The following is an 18,585-nucleotide window of genomic DNA, read 5'->3' on the forward strand; positions in this document are numbered from 1 at the left end:
TATGGAGATGAAGTTCACTGCTGGTAGCTTTTGTTATTTCCAACCATGAGAATAACACTGGTCCAAGCACAGAACCCTGAGGTATGCACAGTGTTCTCAACTGATACTGACAAATAAGAAACATCCATCCATCCTCTCTCACCCACACTTCTCATTCACTACATCATTAGCATTCGCAGCAGCTGAGGAATTCTCTTCTCTCTGTTCCTCTCACAGACCTCCATTCTTCTCTCACCCATCTGTCCTCCTGTCTGTCTAGAGGTTAAGAATCGGAGGGGGGGGGGGATCAGCCCGTGACCCCGAACCCTCGACCCTTTTCACACGCTCGACTCGGCAAAAGTCTCTCGGTGGCTTTTAATAAAGAGTGAGAAGCTGGTTTCTGGATGTGAACCGACACACTTCACACGTCTCTCTCTCCAGAGCCACGAAGGACTTACACAAGCTCACAGCTCCATCACAGCTCCATCACGAGCTCCATCACGAGCTCCAGGTCCTCCTGCTGTGAGAGGAGATGTGAGGAACGCTTCATCAGACTGTCCCAGATGGCTCAACATGAAATAACCACATCAGAAGATCTGTGACGGGATCCGTCCAGCTGGTTCGTGTGAGAGAATCAGTGATGGAAACGAATTCATGCGCTCCCCAATGCTCAATGCTCCTACTGAGGCGCCGTAATTCTGAGTGATGATCTGACTGAATAACGAGGGAGCGTCCAAGTCCTCCTCAGCGCTGAAGATCAATCCCAGCATGCAGTGCGGAACGAATGTTCTTTTCACATGTAAATACATTCTCATTGATGTTTAATCTGTATAAAGGTGTAATTATAGGAGTGTCGTTTATTTGTAAATTGGGGCGTCAGGAACGGTTTAAGCGTTTTCGGTACACGGAGGGAGACGTTAGCCGGTGTGCTAGCGGGTTAAACGTCCTGAAGCTAACTGTGTTAGCTTAGTAAGCTAAAACTGTGATGGCATAATGGGTGTATAGCATCTAAATATTCTGATCATGAGCTCCAGGTCTGATTATAATCCTCTGTACTGAAGAGCTGAACAGGTAGGTATTGGGAAGCAGGGCGGGTCACCAGGTTTTCAGAGAGACCCTAAAGGACCAAAAGTATGTGGACACCTGATTGCCTTGTTGGGCACCTCACTCCACAACTATGACCATGGCAGCTATACTGAGCAGATTTAGTATAAATCAGGACGTCTAACACCAGCGTCTGACCTCCGATGCTCTTGTAAGTAAATAGATGCAAATTTGCAGACACTCCAAAATCTGGTGTATTTTATCGCTAGGTTAGTTAGCTAGCTGGAACTTGAGTTGAGTGTCTGGATGATAATAAAGAACGTTGTGCTAGATATCATATTAGCATTGGTGAGCATCAGTATCAGTCTGCTAACAGCATTACAGAACAAACCCGACCCCGAGCGAACAGATTAAACACTCGCCCGGAGCTTCCGCTTCACACCTTTAATCGGACGATCTGATCAGGACGCTAACAGCAGCCGCGATGGTTGTGGTTTCACCCGCCACGCTGAAGCAGACGCCGCGTCCCGCCAGATGCCGGAAAGCCTGACAACATCAGACGTCTCATTTCTATGCAAAACCGACCTGGTGTGCACCTGCTAACACGTCAGAAACACCTCACCTGATTTAATTCACCCCTGTCCTCCACCAAGAACCAAACATACAAATCTACACCTGCACCTCCAAAACATAACAACAGTAAAACAATAGCGATTCATGTGGATAGCATTAGTGCTAAGCTGCTATTAACCTAGCCTACGTCTATCATAGGTAGACACGAGTAGGATTTCAGTAGCAGAGTGATTTCCTTACTTATCGCTAGCCACTACTGCTAGTGCCAAAACGCACCATAAATAATGCAGTACATGAGGGTAGCATTAGCGCTAAGCTGCTGTTAACCTAGCCTACTTTCATCATGGGTAGACACGAGTGGGATTTCAGTATCAAAAGCTGGAATGTGACTGAAACGTGGCGTCTATTATACAGTATTTTGGCTGTTTGGTGTTGACAGTTTTAAAAAGGTTTGTTTCCTCAGCCGTACTTATTGTGAACTGTTGACTCAACACTTTGGGGAAGGGCCTTTCCTGTACCTGCGTGACCCATGTGTACATAGATATATAAACACATAGTGTGACGAGTTCGGATCCAGAGAACGCATCTCTGCACAGAGCTTTGATTTTAACCACGTTGTACATCTTTGGGATGAATTGGAATGTTGATCGTGAGCCAGGCCTTAACGTTCATCATGTGCCTCTGATCCACAGATCCATAGTCTGTTCATAAAAATACATAATATAAAAGATTAGATGAGGTAAAACATGGTGGTTTGAGGTTTTTGAAACGGGATGAGTGTCAGGTGTCCACATACTTTTGACCATATAGAGAATCTGTACATTTTCTTAATATTTCAGATGTGACAGTCATTTTAAAGTCTGAATTTCAAACATCTCTAATCCAAACATGGTCAAAATACGTCCAAATGACTACAAGACAACCAGAACTACGTTGTTGTGATGTCACAAAATATATTTTCCTTTAAAAAATAAAGAATCATAAATATTTTAACACAGATTCTGAAACATGTAGAGTTCGGTTGATCCGATCAGGTTTGAAATCACCAGAATAAAAAGGACGACACTTTTTTTGTTTTAAATAAACTCAACAGATTTATTCTTTGCACCTCAAGACATCAAAAAGAAAAAAGAAAAACTCAAAATAAAGAGAATTGTTGATACAGAACAGCAGGAATGTTCCACAATTACAAAGAAACAAAACAAATCAAAAACGTTTTTCTTTATTATTTTTTTCAGGTTTTTTGGTGTGAGCTCAGACGAGGAAAGTAAAAAACCTTCGTACATAATTAAATGTAAATAATTGCACTTCATAAATCCAGTCGTCTTTCTGCCTCTGGCACGAACCCAGACTAACCTCCCCTCCCCCCGTCCCGCCCCCTCATACCTCTCACAATTTAGCCATTCAATCTCCCGATGAAACCAGACGAACAAAGGAAACGCTAATTCAGCGCCGGGAACGCTAAACCAATTCACTCTGTGTTCACCCCCCCCCACCCCCCCGCGCCCCCACAGCTGGATGAGTGCAGCACACCGACAGGGACGTCACAGCTGGATCGGACGTGATTGTTTAAGATTTCCGGACAGGAAGAGCCTGAACATCTGTTTTAAATAAGATCACACGGCCGAGCAATTTGCCTTCACATCGCTAATTAGCACTAGCGTTAGCAGGAGCACAAGCCTGCGACTCTGGAACGAATCCACACCGACTTTTCTCGAACCGTTACCGACCTGGAATCCGGTTCTGTCTCGTCTCCTCGAAAATCGAGGGTCAAAATACTCGGGACACGTTGCTACCGCTAGCCACACAAGCGTCACTGCCTACAGTCAAGCAAGCTTCACACGGCTGAGGTTTGTGGCTGATCATATCGACAGATTAAAAGAAGCAGGACGAGAGTCTCTTTCTTTTAGAGTAGCACTCCAAGCTTGTTCGGCTGTGGACAGTGTCACTTTTCTAGCTCTTCTTGGATCATATCTGACAGATGGTTCCATTTTTTCTCAAACCTTGGCAAAAGACCACTGATCCACACACTTTGCAACAAACGTCAAGAGTCACACTAGCCCTGTGCATATGGGCACAGAGAAGTCACCCAGTCTAGTCAAGCATAATCATAAGGAACCAGTTAAATGACATCATTGGACAACAGTGGACTTACAGTACCGTGATGGTATATTATCTAAGCAATTGAGGGTTAAGGGCCTTACTCAAGGGCCCAACAGTGACAACCTGGCAGTGGTGGGTCTTGGATCCAGCATCCTTTTGATTACTATTCCAGTACCTTAACCACTAGGCTACATCTGACGAAGTGAACAGACTGGAGTACTACAGTGGGATTTGGTTTGGGTAGCTTGAGCTCTTGACCGACCTGACCAGGCACCCTTCAGGCACAGTTGGCCAGGTCCGAGCCCAAAAATGTTGTAAAGGGATTCTCTTAAATGTCACCACAAAATGTGGTGGCACCAGCACAGTGGTGGAGGATGCATGTAGAGTATAGCGTGACTCTCTTTCTAAACAATATGCATCAACAGATGAAATTCTGGATTCTTTTTTATTGTAAACAATGATAATTCTTGGTGGTTTACTCCCTCTTGGTAGTTTCGGACGCTCTACTACCTCTACTACACCTACCCCCATGCCTGAGGATCCGGGAACAAACGTCTCTAACGTCACGCCAAAGGTTTAAAAGTCTTAGACTCAATTAGGAAACAGGGTTTCTGGAAACGTTTCAAACCTCTAAGTGGATTCCAGTGTTAGTAGCGGTCGCTCAAGAACCCAGAGCAGTGATCAGACCTTCAGAGTTACAGGATTTCAAGCTCAATCAAAAATAATGACCAAATAAAAGAAAGAAAATATATATATATATAAAACTAAGCATTTACGTGAATTTCTCTTAGCAGCCAAATGCTTATCATTATTATATACTACAAATATTAAACAAAACAAAAATAAATTCAAGTTTTTCAAGATTTATAAATACGTTAAATTTAAACTACACACTTCTGATCCCTTCACAAGATCCCGAACGCAGTGCAACTTCAAAATTATAACCATCATTATACTTCAAATTAAATTATCTTTAAAAGAAATCGTAAGTGATTCTTAAATGACACTCAGCGTCGAGTCGGTAGCCTCGTCTTCATCTTCGTTAGAGTCGACCGTGTAACCTCAAGGGTCACTTGATGTTTTGTGTACTGTAGGAACATAAAAACAACCTTCTTTTTATTTCTGCAGGTCAGTCCAAACCTCTGTAAAACGGAAGAAATGAAACGAGTACCAAAAGTCAAACAAAAATCCCTGCTGGCAAGAAAAAGCAAGACATCCCAAACTTCAGGTTCCAGCAGGCTGTTCCCTTGGAATTTTCCCTGATACTTCTTGTGATCCAGGTTACCACACAGATCTTCCTGCAAAGCAAAACCACCACAGTTCACTACGGAACCCCAAACCGTCTGATTGAGAAGATTCTCCCCCGTCAGCAGGAGCCTCTATCTGTAAACAGGAAGTCGAATGTGCGCGTGCTGATGATCGAGGAGTCGCGGTACTGAGACGGTTTCGTAGCCCTTCCCCAACATCTGCTTCTTGATGCAGGGAGGGTGGATGTCGTTGATCAGGTACTCCAGAGACTGCAGGCTGCTGCTGAGGACCGAGGCGTTACACAAGCCCTTGCTGGGCAGGCTGCAGCACACGCCCCCCGAGCTGTCCATGACCGCATGCTGATGGAGATGATGGTGGTGATTGTGAAGGTGAGGATAATGAGGCAGGAAGCCCAGCTCCTTGTGCCCGATGCTTGTTGCCCCGGGAGGCAACTCCTGAGGGTTGTAGCAGTCACTTTCAGGGGTGACCAGGACGCTGTTCCAAGGAGGTGCGAAATACTGCCCCAGAGCCAAACTCCCCGGCATCGCTGCACAGTTCAAAGGAGACGAGCTCAGTTTGTCCAGCCCGGGTCCTCCACTTATGCTGGGCATTACTGCGTACGTCCTGGAGAAGGAAGATCCCTGCGAGCCGCCTACAAGGATGCTCGGGACACATGATTCCGGGGATTTGCTAACGACGCTACTTCCAGCACTCCCGCCGCTGTACATCCTCAACACGGCTTGGTGCTGTTGATGCTGCTTCTGCCACAGGATGTAATCCAGACTCTCCGAATACGCAGCCACCTTTGCGGCATCGCCGTTCTGCCCCGGCAGTACCGTCCCTGGATATCCCAGGTTCCCTTGTGGAACCAGATTTGCATAATTCCCCCCTGAGCCGGAGGAAATGGCGAGTGCATTGGTACCCTGCTTGCAGGGGCTTGGATGTGTCGAGACCTGCTGAAGAGCCTGAGCCTGACAGTGCTGGTTGATCTGGTAGATGATGCTTTGGATTGACGGCAGGTTGGACTGAGCCGCCAGGTTCAGCCCTCTGGTGCCCGGTAGAGGGATCAACGAGCCAGGAACCGTCACATTCGGGGGCACCGTGAGTCCTGTGGCTTCGGGTGGCTTCGGGGCCACCGTGTTGAAGCCTACCTTGTAGGGAGCCACAGCCAAATGTGCCGGAGAGAGCTTAGTCCGTCTTCCCTCGGCATTCTTCACCACAGCCTTCGAGGAAGCAACGAATGATGATGAAGATGAAGAAGATGATGATGGCTTGGATGAGACCTTGACAACAGCCAGGAGACCCTTATAGGCGCCCGGCTGAAGATACGGGTTGTACCGCTGCCCCGTTGTGTCCAACCCATTCACTGTCCGGTTGAGATGCTTGTGCTGAGGGACCCTGATGTTAGTGGGAAAGATTTTGATGGACAGTGGATTGTTGGCCGTCTTCTGGGCATAAGCGTCCAGTTCTGCTGTGCTCGGGTAGCGTGGAGACTGGACGGCCATGCTTGGTCCCCCTGAAAAAGAAAGTCTTCGTTAATAAGATGTTCATAGATGGTCCACTTGTCTTATTTGGTTTCTTTGACAGGTCCCCCCACCCCAAATCTGGAAGAGTTCTAATCCAGGGAGTCCCCATGGTCCTCCTGACCACTCCAGCATTGTTTCTCAACCTGACCCTTAAAGGACAACTTCAGTTTAAAACAAAGACTGAATTGTAGTGGATGCCACACAAAATCATGGGTCCTGGGGACCAGGGTTTGATCCTAAGCTCAGGTCACTCCCTTTGGAAGTTCTCCTAAGTCCACTTGTGTTTTCTTCCACCCACCTCACAAAAAGATGCCTAATCTGTGTGTAGGTGTGGTTTGTCTGTCTAGACAGGTGCCCCACCCAGTCTGTGTTCTCGCATCGCACCTACGGTTTCTGGTTTGTTCCTGACCCAACTACAACCCTGACCACCACGTTCCAAAACGTTCTGCAATGCTGAGCTGTGAGAGTCCCAGAACTCTGAGCTGATTCCAGACTGGTCAGCGCAGTTCACATTCCACAGTCTGGAAGCTTCTGCTTGCACAAGCTAATCCACCAACCGGAATGAACTTTCAACCAGACAGCACGTGTGAGAGAGTGTGTGTGTGTGTGTGTGTGTGTGTGTGTGTGTGTGTGTGTGTGTGAGTGTGTTTTCAGTTTTCCGACGCGGGAGAGGAGCTCGGACAGAGCGGTTATTATGGCAGACGTGAATGGGCCGGCATGAAAGCCGCAGGTGCTGCTGGGAAACCACAATGGAAGGTTTATAATCTCCATCATTATCTCTTCATCTCTTTTATGTTCTCCCGTCTGCCGTGCGGACGCTCGCTCTGAAACAAACGGCTCTTCTGGAGAACTGGATGTGCGGAGATCTTTCTGAACCCCGGGCGCTATTAGCTCGGCGCTTTGTGAAACTAAATTCCGCCCGCGCAGCAGAACTGAGTGTCGGTGTGGGAACGAAAACACATCCTGTCGGCTCCAGTGCAGCTTTATTTACATCCAGCTCAGACAGACTTGCAGGAGAGCAGGAAATCTGCAGGGTGAAAGGTCACTGGACACCATCTCTGAGCGACTGCAGGTTCCAAGATCTCCTGGACCAACACAGTGTGTGGAACAGTGGTCTTTTTACCAAGCACAGGAAGAAAACCCAAGTAAAAACCCTTAGATATAACCCAAGAACCCCAAGCTGCTGGAACACAAGAGTCACTGTACACAGTCAACCAAGCTTAATCCAAGCTTAAACGTCTATATCTCTGAGCAACTGTAGGTCCTAAGACCATCTGGACCAACACAGTGTGTGGAACAGTGGTCTTTTTGCTAAGCACAGGAAGACAACCCAAGTGAAACCCTAGATATAACCCAAGAACCCCCCAAAGAAGTCCTACCATGAATTAGAAGCTGCTGGAACTCTGAAATCACTGTACACAGTCAACCAGCAGCTGTGCAAGACTGAGAGTTCTACTGATCACATGGAGTTTAAACCAACCCAACAGCAGTGTACCTACTGCGCTCTGGGACCTGGAGTAGTGGATCATTTCTTGGATCTTGGACATAACCTAGTGTTCTATCAGGACCTGGAACTGTTTCTGGAACGGTTATATCAGGCTAGAACCAAAGCTCTTGGAATGGACTGGAAGCTCCTGATCTTTAACCCTGTTATAAATATATGGACTATACCAATTATGCCAACGAAAGTGGTCAACAGTCCAACCGGAGAGGGTCCAGGAGGTTGTTGATGTCTATCAGAAGCGTCTAACGATGGTATAAAGAGCTGGTTGCTGTGCTGTCTACATACTTATGACCCAGTAGATTTTCCGGTTTCACCTTGTACGATGTAGATTATAAACCAGACCTCTGATTTTCCCGCTAAACCAAATTATGCCGAGTCGTCAGCTGAAGAACGTCGGACTAATCCCTGCTGGGAAACAGATTAAGTGGTCAAAATAAAAGAATCCGCCGACAGTGGCGCTCGACCCTGGTGCGGGAGGAGGGGGGAGCACGGAGGTGAACGTTATTCAGTCAATTTCACGCCTGCTTAGTTCCAAGCAGCACAGGAGCAGCAGCCACTTCGTTCAGCTGATAAATGGAGCGGCGGCGGCGTCCAAAACGAGACTTTTAGGCAGAAAGGTTCCGGTGTTCCGGGTGCGATGCAGAGTGACGCCGTCAGCAGAAAGTCGCGACGTCCTTCAGGAACCGAGCCGAGAGGCGACTGCGAGGGAGCCGGAATATTTGGATGGGTTTTATCAGACACCTCGGTGCTCATTAAGACTTTCTCGGGGGACGACGTGGATCCTTCAGAGAGCACCAGGAGCTCAGAGACCCTCAGATACTCGACTGAACATCTCAACAAACCAAAACATGAGCGACTCGGAGAGCAATCAATCAAGGGTCAATGACAAGTGTAGGGTCACCAAGCTTCTGCTTCAAACTTGATTCAATATTAAAGCTCACTTGACTGTGGACAGTAAACCCTCTGTTCCGGCTGTTTCTGGTGGTTCTTGGACCACACTTCCTTCCAGCATAAAGAAACAGTTTGTTTTTAGTTCAGACCTTGCCAAAGAGTCACCAGAGATCCCGTCCGGGACTAGTGAACCAGTCCTGGAGGTCACATATGGTGGTGGCAGCACCAGAAGACCCTGTACAACCCTCCCATCTTCAGACACAGGCAATGATGTTTGTGTGGACGCCCGGCCAGGTCGGCAGCTCTGCTGGGAGTTGAACTTGAGTGTTCCAACACTCTGCAGCGGTTAATTTTAGCTCATCATGGAACAGTGGTTGTTTTGCTAAGGTCAGGAGGAAATCCAAGAACCCCCAAAAAGATCTACCATGAGTTAGAAGCTGCTGGACCTCAGGAGTCACTGTACACAGTCCACCAAGCTTAGAAGCAGCTCAGGAATAAGAACCAGTCTTCCAAGTCCCCTCAGGAACTGTCTTACTAACGGCTGCCATGGCTGCTCCCGCCCCCGACTGGCCTCTGTACGAATGGTCAGTACAGAATAGACCTCACCAGCATAAGATTACCCACAATTACCCACAATGCACAATTGAGTTTCCGGAAAAGTCTGCGAGACCCTGTGAGGTCCCAGCATGCCTCTGGTGGAGATAATCTGCCTCTCGCTGATTGGTTCCTGTGGAACGGTGAGTGGCGCCATATGCACAGCTGATTGGGTGCCAGTGCCCGCTGTGCCTCCCCCCCCACACACACACACACACACACTCGCACATACACACACACACTCGCACATACACACACTCGCACATACACACACTCGCACATACACACACTCACACACACACACACACTCGCACCTGCGACTGAAACACACGTACGGCGGAGGCCGCAGATTTCCTGATGAACAATCATTCTATTGAGGTCCCACACACTCACACACACACTCACACACACACACACAGAGTCGGTATTGTCGGAGGTCATTTCCAACCCGAGCTGCACCTCCTCACTAATCTATCAATCAGACGAGGGGAGAAAGGAGACGCGGGGGCGAGGAATGCGCCTCCGTCACCCAGAACAAACAGGAGGAAGTGAAGCTAATTCTGTTCCGAGCCGACCGCCGCCGCAGCTCCTCCTCCATCAGTTCATCCGTGCTCTCGGGTCACGTCTTCCGACGCTGATCACATGCTGAGGAGCGTTTAAAGATATTTGAAAACGTGAGGTCACTGTTGACCCTCGACCATGAGCTGTAGTTCTGCTAAAAAATGACAGTAGGAGTTTGAAGGACGTTGAGGTCTGGAGTAGAGCTTGGTGTGGGCGTGACCTTCCGGACGTCCTCGGGTGGAACTCGGTGTTTGTGTGGAGCTGGAACAGGTGAACCGGAGGGTCACGGAACGACCGGCTCAAGGCTTCGTCCTCGGCCATCACTGGTGATAAACAAGGATGAGCAAACAGCGTTATCATGAGCTAACATGAGCTGGTTTCCCTTCTGAGAAGGACCGCCACATGAGGTTTAGCACGTAGGAGGAAGAAGGAGAATCATCAACGGCAACAGCATCACTATGAGATATTTCGGCTGCTTCCGCATTAAGGCGTCGCCTCAGACTCGGTACAGTTTTTACACCAGATGCCCTTCCTGACCCGAGCCCTCATTATTGTATCCGGGTTTGGGACCTGCACTGAGCACACTGACGTGTGCACCTCTAAATGACCAGACTGTCCAGCCCGAGCGCTCATGTTTGAACACAACAGCGACTCCTGCTGTCCGGTGGAACACATCGAGCTCAGCGGGTAAAGAAGCGGCCCACAACCTCACGAGTGCCTAAACGTAAAGTGGCGGCGGTGTCGTACTTACGTTTGTGAGCGCTGGACAGTGGCGTCTCCGGGTTCTTGGTGCCGCGGGGGGCGTCGAGGCTCCGCTGCAGACACGCCAGCATGGTGGCTCACGCACACTAGCACACGCTCTCACGGACACGCAGCGCTCGCTACGGACGACCCGGACGACCTGCAGGACGGAGAGGACAAACGTTAAAACTCAAGCGTAACGCGGAGACGTAGCATCACGGCTAACACGGCGTGTGATGGTGGGTGTGATTGATGGGGCTGATGATGCTGACGAGTGTGTGTGTGTATGTGTGTGTGTGTACGGTGCCAGCGCCACATGAGGCAGAGTGACGGCTCTAATCAATCTCCTCACAGCGTGCCGTGTGTGTGTGTGTGTGTGTGTGTGTGTGTGTACACACACATCCATCATCTTTTATGTTGCTGAAGGAGCCTTTAGACAGATTCGATAAAAAAGAGATGCCTCCAACACACACACACACACATAAACAGTGTGTGACGTTATTATTGATGACTGATGGATGATGGATGGATGACGTCCAAAATTGACTCACAGGTAAAACATGATACAACCTAAAGATCTGAGCTCACACTGATGTAAAGCTCACTTGACTGTGGACAGAGTCAGCTGTGTTTCCAAAGCTCCTAATTTATAGATCAGATCCCCTTAGACCCCCTGCTGCTCTACCTGAGGGTTCTAAACCCAACCCCACCAAGCTGCTTCAGCTGGATCCCTGAGTAAAGAGCATCAGCCTGTCCGTCAGTTCCATCATCATCGACCTTCTCCGTTCCGTCACGGCTATAATCCCCGACCTTCCACAGGAAGATCCAGTTAGCGCTGGCATTAGCATGACAAAAGCCTGATAACAGCCACCCCGAGGACGCGTCCGTACCCAGCAGTCACGCCGGGGCGGAGATTAAATTACACGCCAGCCGGAATGAAAAGGACGAGAGAGAGACGGAGATAAAGATCTAAAGATCTAAAGCTCTCCTCCCTTCTGCTGCTAGCAAAAAAAAAAGCTTTTAAATCTATTAATATGCATTAGCGTTAAAGGGGAGGATTGGGACGGAGCCGGCGAGCACAGACGAGCCCTCCGCTCCGGGAGGGGGGTTCACACGTCCCCCGAGCGACCTGCTGTTCTCTAATCGCACCCGCGGGTCCCGTTTCCCCTCCGCGCTCGTCCCCGGGGTCGCGGTCCTTCAGTACTCGTACCTGGAGGTCACGTGATCACGCTGTGAGATCGGCATGTTCTTGTTCTGTTAGTTTTCATAATCACACCTGCAGGTAAATTTAGTCTCGCCGTCCTTCCATCGTGTCCTCGTGAGCCATGTAAATCTGACCTCCGGGAGCAGAACACTGAGAACAAAGTGCTCCAGGAACGAGGAACTGGGAACACGGGGCACTGGGAACATTCAGGACCAAGGAAACATCGAGATGTCTGGACGTAAGACTCTGGGGGAACACCAGAGCCCGGGAACAGAAGAACTCTGGAACATCAGACCTTTGGAACACCAGACCCTGGGAACATCAGACCCTGGGAACAGGAGAGCTCTGGAACACCAGATCCGGAAAACACAAGACCCTGAGAGCACCAGACCCTGGGAACATCAGACCTTTGGAACACAAGACCCTGAAAACACCAGACACATGGAACAGGAGAGCTCTGGAACATCAGACCTTTGGAACACCAGATCCGAGAAACATAGGGGTTGTGGGTACTCAAGACTTTCTACTAAATTCCTTGTACTTGATACACAATTTGTGGTGTAGTGGGAGTGAAAAGAAGTGGCTCATGAAGAGAAGATGAAGCTAGTGTGTGTGTGTGTGTGTGTGTGTGTGTGTATGTGTGTGTGTGTGTGTGTGTGTGTGTGTGTGTGTGTGTGTGTGTTTTGTCAGAGTTAAGCGGTGCGTGTCCGGAGGTCGGAGCAGAACGTTCTCAGAGGGAATCGCACGTCTGCAGACGAAACGTTTTCACCCGAAACGTGAACGCTCCGTCTGTCAGGCTCAATCACACACACACACACACACACACACACTCACACACACACACACACACACACACACACACACACACACACACTCACACTCACACACACTTTATTTGTTAGCGTATAAGCTAGCATGACCTGAATGGCAGCTGAAGAAAAAGGCTGGGTGAGACACAGACTGCGACCCTGAGACAAAGATTTGGGGGGGCGAGGGGTGGTATGTGTGTGTGTGTGGGGTGTGAGTGTGTTGTTTATTTAAATGACATGCATGAGCACCTTCCATCCACACACACACACACACACACACACACTCAGCAGCAGGTTGGCTGCCATTGCGATGCTAAAGAGACGCCGTTCGTTTGACGGCATGCTGAACAGACGGCGGCGGGGGATTTACAGGCGTCGCCCGGGGAGCCGTTACGAGCACAAACGAGGACGCAAAGACACCGTCCACATATTTATGATCCTGCGTTCTGATTGGTTACCTAAATAACCGTTACCATAGTAACCACTCATCCCAGCATCAGTCCTAATCATTAGATTCCGTTACTGAAGGTGCGTACAATCAAGGGCGGAGTCACGCCATCACCTGACACACGCTGGCATTAGGATGGCTGGAATGTTCAGAATGTTCTGCCCTGCTGTCCAGGAGCAACAACAGCTCAGCCAGTACTGAAGGAGTCTGAGATGATTGGTGTAAAGCACACAGCCACTGGACTCCAGAGCAGAGCAAACACGCCCTCCGCTGCTAGTAGCTCTAAAGCACAAACACCACGTCCAGTGCAAAGGGGCACCTGTGAAGCATGCTGGAGGAAGCATACGGATCTGTACCTAATCCTGACTGATGGTGCTGCGGCTGGATGGAAGCGAGTTCCCACAGTCATGTTTCAGAATCCGGTGAAAGGTTTGTGCTGCTGATGATGAACGTGAACACAAAGGAGACGACAGAACTGAGACGAGTGTTTGTTTGGAGTGACCCGCCCACTGAGAGGTCACGACCTGCAACAATAGAACCCACGCCGAGCCACACAAAGACTGAGTGTGTGTGTGAGCATACAGTATATGTGAGTGTGTGTGTGAGCATATATGTGAGTGTGTGTGTGAGCATATATGTGAGTGTGTGTATGTGTGTGTGTGTGTGAACGTTTTGTTAGACCCCAATTACCTTCAAAAAGGCAATTATCACATTAGCAACATTTCAGCGCTGAGCTATAACCACACACACACACACACACACATATATACACACTTAGTAAATACACACACATATACAGTATATACTGTATATATACACACACACACTTAGTAAACACACACACACACACACACTTAGTAAATACACACACACACTTTGTGAACACACACACACACTTAGTAAGATCACACACACTTAGTAAGTACACACCTACATGCACACACATTTAGTAAACACACATACACAAAATAATATGCATGCACACACACAAATGCACACACACACACACACAGTATTACACATACACATACAGTAAATATAAACATCAGTAAATACACACACACACACACACACACACACACACACACACACACAGTTAAAGTGACCTCACCCTGGTCTTTATGATTAATAAGAATCACTAGATGAATCTCAGACACAAACACACAGATTTAGTTAATTGTTTTGTACAGAAGTTTGTAGACGCGCCTTTAAACTCATGATGTTTGAGCCACGCCCGTCTGAAACAGGTGCACAAAATCCCACGTACAGTTCTTCACCCTCACACACACACACACACCCGGGCAGGTAACCACGCCCACTCAACTCAACAGGGGATCAGATAATCCAGACTGACCTGCTGCATCTGCTTACTGCAGCAAATCAGATAACACACACACACACACACACACAGGCTCCCACACACACTCACACACACACACACACACACACACACACTGGCTCCCACACACACACATTAACACACACTGGCTCTCACACACCCACACACACACACACACACACACACTCACCATAAAACTTTTACAACAGATGTGAGGTAATAAACCAACGGCTCTGAGACAAACACACAACCTGCCTGAGGTCAGAGGTTTACACACAGCTGTAGGGAACACGGGGCCCTGTCCTGCCCCCATCAGTTTAGGGATCGCCCTTCCTGTTTCAGCAGAGGAGCAGCGGTGATGATGTGGCACTGAAGTCCAGACCCGACTGTGTGGATTAATAAATGTAACTGCTGCGTGTCACAACATAAAAGTGATGTGGAAACAGTGTGTGTGTGTGTGTGTGTGAACTTTGCGCCACACCGTGTGTCACAACAAGTCGTTTCTGTTTCTGCTGTGTGTTTGTGATAAAGAGGTCAAACGTCCTGAAACTCAAACACACACACACACACACACACACACACACACACACACACACAAACTTACACATCCACACACACACATACACACAAACACACACGTACAAACACACACAAACTCAAACACACACACATACACACACAAACACAGAAACACACAAACTTACACACACAGAAACACACACACAAACTTACACACAAACACAGAACACACACACAAACCTACACACACAGTGTACTATGTGTGTGTGTGTGTGTGTGTGTGTGTGTGTGTGTGTGTAAACTACAGATGTGAAACAGAAGCAGCTACACTGAGCGTAACGTTCATCAAACATCCCCCACATTTACACACACACACACACACACTCACACACACACACACACTCACACACACACTCACACGCACGACAGAAGCCGTAAAGAGGAAAATCAAACAGCTCAGACGCGTAGGTGCAGAACTGAAGAACGGTCGAGAGACCCTGAGACACACTGACTCTCTCTCTCTCTCTCTCTCTCTCGGGTTCTGGTTTCAAGCCTGAGTGAGAACAGAGCAGATTTGGGACGAGGCCGAGATCCAGACACACAGATGTTGAGTAAACAAACAGCAGCGGCGTGTTCACAGGAGGAGCAGATTTGGGACGGGGCCGATACGAACTCTCTTATCAGCTCTGATGAAGTTGACCTGACGTGACCCGCGGCTAAACCTCTAGGCTACATCCTCAGGTCACTATTCAAGAACTGGAGACTTAAGGGCCCAACAGCGGTAACTTGATGGTGGTGGGACTTAAACCAGCAACTTTCTGATTAGTAGTCCAGTACCTTAGTTACTAAGCTTGAGCAACTGAGCGGTTGAGGTTTAAGGGTCTTGCTCAGGGGCCCAAGAGTGGAAACTAAGCTGTGTTGGGGCTTGAACCAGCGAACCTCTGATTACTAGTCCAGGCTACTTCCACTTTTTAAAAACTTGAGGATTAAGGGCCTTGTTTAAGGGCCCAACAGTAGTAACCTGGCAGTGGTGGGACTTGAACCAACAGCTTTCATTAAATAGTATGGGGATGCACCCTCACACACCCACATTATCCGCCCGCTATTTAACTCGGCGTGTCGCTCCTCTAAAAATATTCGGGAGTTCCATCAGGGGAGCGGAACCGCTCTGGGGCCCCGGGGCCCCGTCAGTCAACCGGCCCTCGTTCATCTCCCAGCTTCTGCTGGAACGGCTTTAATAACACGCCACCCAAATGAAACATCCATCAACACCATCCTGTCACCCGCTACCTCCCGCCTCCCCAAAGTACCGCACACGTACCCCCCGGGGTGGGGACGGGGGGACTGGGGCACGTCCAAGAACTCTGAGATTCTCATTCATCTCGTTTCATTACATTAACAGTGAAGCTCGGAATGTTCAGATAAATCAAAAGTATGTGGACGCCTGTTCTGAGTAGTTCTGAGCTGCACAGAGGGGCCTGACCGTCCGGGATGAACTGGAACATCGACTAGTAACCTAGACAAGACATACTACAACATTTATAACGCATTCCAAGAGGAGCTTGAGTGTCCAGTGATTGTAGGGAACTGGACCCACTGCAACCCTGATCACTAGGATAATAGCAGAAATGATCATGACGATTTTACCATAACAGATGTGCATTTGGAGGCTGTGAAGTGCGGTGGCGGATGCACAACGATCCGCGGCACACTATTATAGTTTGGGCTACACGCTTCCTGCTACAGACTTCCAGCCCTGAGGCAGCAGTTTGGGGAAGGCCATTTCCGCTTTTAACACATCAAAGCGTGATAAAGAAACGCTTTGTTAGACCGGTGTGGAAGATGTGCTGGATTATCGGGTGTCCGCATATTTCTGGCACAGTTTCAGACACACCGCCTTCTAGCGGGTGCTTAACTTTAAGCCTTTGATCTCACACACACACACACACACACACACACACACACACACACACACACACACACACACATGAGCAGGAGGAAGGTGTTTACCATAAATCTCTCGGTGCTCCGCTACACTTGCACGCAGCTCCCAGCGGCGCGAGGACGCACACACACACACGCGCTCCCGGGATTATCGGTATATCCTTCCAGTGAAGTGCGGCAACAATACCGGTAATAATCCGTATCGTCCAGTCCTATAAATATCCGTGTATAGATTCCGCTCTGTCCCGGGATGGTCCTCCTCGCGGTGCTCCGTTACTCCCCGTTATTCCGTTACCTTGATGTCCCGGACTCTGTTCACCCCCCGCGTTTCGTTTATAAAGCGGTGATTCTGAATGTTCCGACTGATCAGAGTTCCGGTGAGTCCGCGACACCACACCTCCACCGCGCGCTCGAGCGGCTCCGCCGGACTGACAATACAACCGGCAGGGACCAGCTGTCTGAGCCCACAGCCCCGCCCACCGACCAATCAGCACTGAGGGTGATTTACATATTCACACGAGCTCGCCAATCACAGCGCAGGAGAGCTGTTGCTACGGTGACGGTGTGAGCGTCTTAATGTCAGATTATCAAGAGCCGTTTAGTACCATACATACTACATACTGCACTATCCATACTACATACTGCATACTACATACTACACAGTGCATACTACATACTGCACTATCCATACTACATACTGCATACTACATACTACACAGTGCATACTACATACTGCACTATCCATACTACATACTGCATACTACATACTACACAGTGCATACTACATACTGCACTATCCATACTACATACTGCATACTACATACTACACAGTGCATACTACACAGTGCATACTACATACTGCACTATCCATACTACATACTGCATACTACATACTACACAGTGCATACTACATACTGCACTATCCATACTACATACTGCATACTACATACTACACAGTGCATACTACATACTGCACTATCCATACTACATACTGCATACTGCATACTACATACTGCATACTACACAGTGCATACTACATACTGCATACTACACAATATATATTACATACTACACTCTACATACTACATACTGCCTGCTACATACTACAATACTACACAATACATACTACATACTACACAATCCATACTACATACTACATACTGCATACTACACAGTGCATAATACATACTGCATTCTACATACTACATAATACAGTGTGTACTACACACAACATACTACACACTATACAATATATACTACACAGTGCATACTACATACTACACACTACATACTGCGTACTACAAACTATACAGTACACACAACACACTGCATACTGCATACTAAACAGTACAGTACATACTACACTGTTATACTAAATAAACACACTGTTTAGTATCGATGATGCTTTTTAAAATACAAACTGATCTACCAACAAAGACCCAGAACAGATCTGAGCATCTAAAATCAAATCTAAGTCTGCCAAAAAAGTTTATGGACACCAAATCAAATGAAACTAAACATTCAGTCTGAGATGAATGATGTGATTATACAGAGTGGG

The 18,585-nt window shown here is 48.2% G+C and overlaps 1 protein-coding gene across 1 annotated transcript; it reads right to left on the bottom strand.

Moving 5' to 3' along the window:
• Positions 1 to 2,689: 2,689 nt before the first annotated feature.
• On the bottom strand, positions 2,690 to 17,305 carry fam222aa (family with sequence similarity 222 member Aa). Its single transcript, XM_063017797.1, has 4 exons — positions 17,094 to 17,305; positions 10,775 to 10,924; positions 2,983 to 6,463; positions 2,690 to 2,952 (listed from the first exon to the last, which is right to left on the bottom strand). The coding sequence occupies exons 2-3, from the start codon at positions 10,854 to 10,856 to the stop codon at positions 5,079 to 5,081; spliced, it is 1,467 nt and encodes a 488-aa protein (XP_062873867.1). The 5' UTR covers positions 10,857 to 10,924; positions 17,094 to 17,305; the 3' UTR covers positions 2,690 to 2,952; positions 2,983 to 5,078.
• Positions 17,306 to 18,585: the final 1,280 nt, after the last annotated feature.

The sequence above is a fragment of the Trichomycterus rosablanca genome, chromosome 21 (assembly GCF_030014385.1).
Source record: "Trichomycterus rosablanca isolate fTriRos1 chromosome 21, fTriRos1.hap1, whole genome shotgun sequence".
Classification (NCBI taxonomy): Eukaryota; Metazoa; Chordata; class Actinopteri; order Siluriformes; family Trichomycteridae; genus Trichomycterus; species Trichomycterus rosablanca.